Raw genomic sequence first — 7,018 nt, forward strand, 5'->3', positions numbered from 1 at the left:
TTCCTAAAATGTTAAACTAATGTGCCGAAATCTTGCTAAGGTAACTTATGAATGATTAACGCACATGAGTCAAACATGCCGAACTTCTCGAAGAAAAAAGCTGTTAAAGTATGTCAATTAATCGCAAGCCCCTCCTGTCCTGATGTACATTAAATTTAAAATGAATTCCACATTTACGAGACAGATACTGATGGTTCACTGAAGTGTATACGTACTTTTTTATTTTTTAGATTTTCATAATAAAATAAACTGAAACTAAATAATTGCTTAAGCTGGTTGTACTGTCTAGTGTTGTGGGCTATGTTGCGTGTTTCATGCAACGTATACTCCAAATTATACGATAACTGATCGTTTAACCGATAGCTTAACAAATTAAAGAAAATTGATTTTAATTGTCAAAAAAACAACCTTAACATAAATTGTTGTAAAATCAAAATTAGTTTATTATAGTAAAAACTAAAACATTTTTGAAAACCTAATATCCACCCAAAAGGGAAGCTTCAAATATTGTCATGTTACAGTTTCATTTGAAACATGAAGATCTACAGTCTTTTAGTTTTTGCAACATTTTGTGTTATTGCAATTTTAGCTAAAGTAAGAACATTCAAATAATTTAATATTACTAAATTCTAATACAATTAAATTGGTATTTTGTGTTCATAGAGTAGATTAACATGGCTCGTACAAAGAGTTTCATGTACCGTACACGATGAAACTTCAGTTTCATTGGAAATGTGTATGTCAAAAGCAGTTAATCGAACAACAACTTTTATTCATGTTGCAGGAAACTTCACTAAAGAAGTGAAAACATTATTGGTTTGTATATGAATCTCAAAAAGAAGATGTATTAATAATAAAATTTTAATAATAAAATTATTTAGGTACATTCGCAATTGTTCAAAAAATCAGAAATCAAATACAGACCATTTCTGGTAAATGTAACTGATAACTTTTGTGATTTTTTTTCAAAGAAAGTAGGAGGTGCCTATTTGAGAATTGTTTGGCCCTTGATAATGCCATTCACAAATATTAACCATCAGTGTCCTTACTATGTGAGTTACCATCTTGTTTTTTGTTTTTAGAACCACTTAACCATTTTTTAATTTTTTTGTTAATTTTTAACAGGGTTACCACTTTATTAAAAATTTACCAATTGATGACGATAAATTACCAGAGGTTTGGCCAGTTGGAATCTATTTACTTAAGATTACGTTTTTAGATGGACCAAATAATAAACTGCTTACTGCGGATGTTTATTTTGAAGTTAAGGAACAACGAGCTGGTTAATAAATAAAGTATCTATTACAATTTAGCAAAAATTAATATGGCGTTGACTTTAAACATGATTAGGATTAAAACAAGACTCGCCATTCCTTGTAAGGAACTTAAGAGACTTATAGAGAGACTAAAAACCAAATGTTGAAAACTTTGTTCAAACTTAATATGGTCTTTGCCTGATTTTCACTTTGCAAACATTTTTAATTTTTCTTCTCGCAGTTTAAATCTTTTTATTTTGATGATATTAACGACGAATGTTAAAATACCTAAATGGCTGTTTCTGGAAAGTTTGCCAAGAGCAAATATCCAAGATTTAATTTTGAAAAAAAAAAAATCCGAATAAAGAGCGGATTTCTCACGGTAGATCATAGTATTTATAACTTATCAAAACACATATGAACAACCCTGTTTTTGAAATCATCTTTTAAAGGGCAGTATTCTTCTAGGCGTTTTTGTTCAAAAAAAGTTTTTTTTTTAGAATTATCACTAGCCGATAGTGGCTTATTTGTCTGTTGTTTAAAGAGATACAATTATCTCCTAAGATCTCTAAGAACTGCAGTTTGTGTAAACAACAAGGTCGTTAAAATCTCTTAATCTTTGAACTTTTGGTGTTCCCAGCTTGTTATGAAACCTCAGTTTGGTTTTCAAAAGCCTCTAAAACTTAAATGTTTTCGACTCAATTTGAAAGATCAAATTAAATTCTACAAGGCTTCAACCACCTATGTGATTTTTCTATTGATATTTGTTATGTGGTGTTTTCATCTTCGCATCATGTTGGAAACACCAAAAGATGTAAATTGAGATATTTTTTTGATTAGAATATATTTTTAACACTAAAACACTGGATCTTTAGAATTTTGATTTTGGATTTTGGAGTTTTATAAGATCAAACATAGCTATACTGTACATTCCTTCCTTCCTAAAAACTTTGATTCATTTCTCACATATCTGAATTCATAAGGCAATTTATTAAATAAGCAGGGTGCAAGTAAATGTATAAAATTGCTAAAGTGGGATTTAAAAATTCTAATAACATTCACGACACGATATAAATTAGTACCGAAACATGCTATCCCTAGAGCTCTCTCACATTATTATAACCTTTACTTTAAAAAATGATTTAAAAATATTATAAAAGTACAAATGTCTTAAAGAAAAAAACCGAGGTTCGAGAGCAGATCGAAATTGGGTGTGTTACGAGCAAGGGTTGAATTTTACAGGAATGAGTTCCACCCTAACAAGAAATACCAAACTGAATTTTCGATTGTACAAAGCCCTAATACGCAAGTTGTAAGATTTTTTGAGAGCAATACAGACTTAGGAGGTAGATCTGTCTTACAACTTTATTAAGATAAAGTTTTAAATTAAACTAACAAGAGTATTTAAAGTGATCAACACGTTCAATATCGAAGCAACCGTCACAACAGCGAAAACCTGGACAATTCATAGGTGAACTGACTTGAAAACCCTGAAGAGTTAGGTCAGGGAGAAACTTTCGTTAAAAATTCCCTTTAAATTAATGAGCAAGAATTTAGTCTTGCTACTTATAACTAATTTATGTGACCATAACCAGTGTCGAAGAATATCTAAGTCATGGTTCATTCTAACAAAAGTTTGAAAGTAATTATTATTAGAGTACGAAAGAGTAGTACCATCCGCAAAAGAAGATAATTTTCCCTTAAAAGGCTGTAAGAATAAGGAGTTAACAAATATTAGAAACAGGATAGGACCTAAAACAGAACCTTGGGGAATACTCATTCTCTGATTAGATACTGAACTAAGAGTAATCTTGGTAATTTGGTTACGATTTGTTAGATACAAACAAAACCAATCATAAACAAGACTCTGAAACTAGCATAAGAAAGTTTTTTCTGTAATAAATCATGGTCAACCGTAAGGCTTTTGTAATGTCAATGAATAAAGCCGCCGTTATCTTGGAATCATTAATTGAGTTAAAAATTTCACCACAGAATTTTAACAGGGCATATTCTTACTTACTTACTTACCTTTAAGAAAATCAATCTGAATATCACTAAAAAACTCATTTCTAGAAGAAAAGGACATGATTTTGTTCTTCATTCCCTTTTCAAAAACCTTGGAAAATACGAAAAGGAGAGAAATAAGTCTACAGGTATTTAAATCCAAAGAATATCCTTTTTTATGTAATGGGATTATTATACTAGTTTTTAAGGAATCCACAAACACACCTTTTCTCACAGAAAGATTAAATAAAAACAAAGACAAAGCAATTTGGAAAGAAATATTTTTTAAGATACGACTGGAAATCATGTCATAGGAAGCCGAGTTTGACGATTTAAGAAAACAAATCAGTTTGTGAATTTCAAAGGCAGAAAAGTCATAAAAACAGAAACTATTTCCGTAAAAAATATCATTCTGAACGGCATCAACATAGATATTTAAATTATCAAACTGTAAATTAAATTATTTGAAATTGATGAAAAATGCTGATTGAACACATAAGCTACATCAACACGATCTGCAATTATTTCTGTATCTTTATAAATTTTGGATTCGACATCTGATGGATTACGATTCAAAATTTCATTCACGAGTCTCCATTCCTTTTTTAATATTTCCAACGTTCTCAGCAAGTTTATTACCATAATAATAATCTCGGCACTTAGGTATTTCATTTTTCAAATCGCACTACAGTTTGTGATAAAAATTCTTAAGTCTCAAATTGTTGGATGCCTTAAACCAGATATTCGAAGACGGTTTTGCTTATTTATTTTATTTAATAATGACAAGGGTATTCAAGAGTTACTCGCGTTGGTTCATTAACACGAGAATTAAATCCAAACGAAGATATGATTGAAATATGATTTTCAGCATGAGAAGATTCAGATAAGATGTCTTTATTAAAATTTCCTAAAAATGACATATTTTTTGATCTAGTGTAAAAAATTAAAACAAAAGTGAAAGATGAACGTTAAATTTCCAAATCAATACATGTCAAATTCGCACTCTTCAAATTAATATTCGTTACTTTGTAAACCATATCACTTCGATAGAATACTGAAACATGACCAGCGGAATAAGAGTTGTTAGAATTAGCAGCGAAAACGTAATTAGGAATAGTAAAGTTAGTTATTTCAAAGTCATAAATCCACATCTCCGAAACAAACATGAGATCCGAAAGGTGATCATGGGAAATCAGATGTGAGTAAAACTCATCAACATTTTTTCTTAGACTACGAATACTTTGATGTATAACAGAAAAGCCATATTTATCAATTATTATTTATTTTTGCAGTAACTTTTTAAAAAATGTTGCTTTTTGTACGGAATCAGAAAAAAAAATTGTTTTAAATCTCAAACTTAAATCAGTAAAAGCTAAAAACATATTTTAATTTTTGTGAAAATTGCAAACAATTACATCCATACTAAAATATTTGTTATTCAAGTTGTCTTGTCTTTGTACAGAAAGAGACGTTTACATAAATCTGGTAGATCCATTTGTTTTTTTTTCTGAGTGTTTATGACGTTAATCTTATAAGTAATCCATGTTTTCGACCTCGAAGTCTGAACATATCATGGCAGAAAATTGCTGATTTTAACCCTAATGCTAATTAATTTCTTACAGTAAATACACTCAACGATTTAAAGTTAAATTTTCCTCATTGTGAATCCTTATATTTCTATTCTTCTTTCTTATGACTTCTTTTCAAATGACAAAATTGTTTGACTATTATTTGATTTTTATCTTCCCATAGGAAGATATTGTAATGGGTCTGATTTGTCAAATTAAAAATGTTGACATTTCTCGACGTTTCAAGGTCCCTAGAGTCGAAATAAAAGATTTTTAGAAAGATGTCTGTGCGTGCGTGTGTACGTACATTCGTACGCCCATACGTCCGTACGTTCGCGACGTTTTTTTCGTCTTCCTTAGCTCAAGAACCAGAACAGGTATCGGTTTCAAATAAATTTGCTATACAGATAATAATGCAGAAAAGGGCTCCCAAGAACATTACGTGGGGTTTTTTTTTACCATAGCAGTTTCAAAAAAGGTGAATATTTTGGTTAACACTATATATCTAACGAACCAATGACCCAATGACGCTAGGGACCTGAATTAAATGTTATATAATATATTGTAACGTAATACCTAACCAGTATATTTTTGGAAAAAAATCCAATTAACATTTTTTTATAAAAAAAAACTGAAAAAATTGTCATCGAGAAAATTTTACGAATATTTCATTTACAAAACAATTTTGTGCGACGACAAAAACTATTTTAACATCTGGTAGAATTTTTAAGAAATCAAATTCACAGTTTTTTCATAAAAATAAAAACCTAAAAAAAACACTATTCAAAGTTGGTAAAAATTGAATTTCGACTGAAATATCTTTTCAAAAATTTGGGATTATGGCTTACAACTAATGTTAACTTATAATAAATATTGTTTTCAATATTCAGATAAATTTTGAGAAAAATCGAATGGACAGTTTCTTACAAAAAATATTTTATAAAAGTTCTTAAAAATTGATTTTCGATTGAAATATTTTTTCAAAAAAACTTTGAGATATTGGCTTTTCACTACTTTTATCTTTTTAAAACTATTGCTTTTAACATTCAGTAAAATTTTGAGAAAAGTCTAATGACAGTTTTTTCACTAAAAATAAAAAACTTATACTAAAACTTCGTACAAATTTACTTTCGACTCATATAGCTTTTCAAAAATTAAAAACATTGTCTTCAAACTTTTTTTATTTTACAGAAAATATTGTTTTTAGTAGTTTTCCTTTTTATAAAAATTCAACAGTCCTTTTATTCATAAAAAAATAAAATCTACAAAAAATAGTACCCAAATTTGGTAAAAATTGATGTTCGGTTTTTGATATCTATCTAATTAATTTCATTCATCCAATTTGTAAAAATTTTAGAAATGCTACTTTAATTGGTAAACATTTGTTTTCGACTAAAAATCTATTTAAGAAAAATATTGTTGGTTATTTTAAAATTTTTAGAATAATTCAACTGACAACTTTTTTAACTCAACACGAAAAAATTCAAGTTTTTAAGCAGGACAAATCGACAGACGGGTTGGAAAGTTATCAGAATGGGTAGCATCAGAGACTTTTTTTATTTTAGAAATTATAATTTATTGCATTGAAATTTTTTGCTAAAGATCTTTCTTTCAAAAATCCTTGAATCATAACCCATAATTTTTAGAAAAAAATTATTCAATAACAAGCAGAGGTATGTATTAATTTAATACAAATTTAGTTAAAACAATAATAAATACAAATATGAAAAAATTACTTTAGTCAGTTTTTATTTTCATTTTAGGATTTTCAAAACCAAAAAGTTGATGTCCTCAACATTCTTGAAAGATAGTAATGTTTACAACATCAACAAATTATTTTATTTTCTCAATTAACAATAATTTATTAATAACTAAATAACTTCTAAATACTGGTCTTATTTAAATAACACTTTTATACTGAAAATCAATATAAAAATATTATTGTTCTCTATTCAAATCCATATAAAGTGTTTTTACAAAAAATCAACCCAATTATCTGAAGAACGAAATTATAGAAAGTATGTTGCATGTTTCATGGCAGAGATACAGCAAATTATAATTTTAAAAATCTGATCATTTAACTGATAAGTTGGCACGATCCGAAAATTACTATCATAATAGCCACACAAGTATTTACAAAACTTAAATTACATTTTAATCGGAATTCATTGACCGTAATATTGACAATAG

General features: G+C 28.3%; 1 protein-coding gene across 2 annotated transcripts; it reads left to right on the plus strand.

The window, feature by feature from the left end:
• The first annotated feature begins 507 nt into the window (after nt 1-507).
• Nucleotides 508-1,323, plus strand: LOC129952556 (uncharacterized). Of its 2 annotated transcripts, none has more exons than XM_056065189.1 (4): nt 508-594; nt 664-816; nt 882-1,052; nt 1,126-1,323. In XM_056065189.1, the coding sequence occupies exons 1-4, from the start codon at nt 535-537 to the stop codon at nt 1,285-1,287; spliced, it is 546 nt and encodes a 181-aa protein (XP_055921164.1). In that variant the 5' UTR covers nt 508-534; the 3' UTR covers nt 1,288-1,323. The 2 variants fall into 2 exon arrangements, with proteins under 2 accessions (XP_055921164.1, XP_055921165.1); XM_056065190.1 differs by having other exon boundaries at nt 972-1,052.
• Nucleotides 1,324-7,018: the final 5,695 nt, after the last annotated feature.

Source organism: Eupeodes corollae, chromosome 3, assembly GCF_945859685.1.
Source record: "Eupeodes corollae chromosome 3, idEupCoro1.1, whole genome shotgun sequence".
In the NCBI taxonomy this organism is placed as follows: domain Eukaryota; kingdom Metazoa; phylum Arthropoda; class Insecta; order Diptera; family Syrphidae; genus Eupeodes; species Eupeodes corollae.

Bases quoted from the DNA above. Each gene is read 5' to 3' on its own strand.
- LOC129952556 (XM_056065189.1), top strand. From the start codon at position 535: ATGAAGATCTACAGTCTTTTAGTTTTTGCAACATTTTGTGTTATTGCA. The intron at 595-663 runs GTAAGAACATTC...TTGTGTTCATAG, and splicing joins TTATTGCAATTTTAGCTAAA to AGTAGATTAACATGGCTCGT. The intron at 817-881 runs GTTTGTATATGA...AAAATTATTTAG, and splicing joins AAGAAGTGAAAACATTATTG to GTACATTCGCAATTGTTCAA.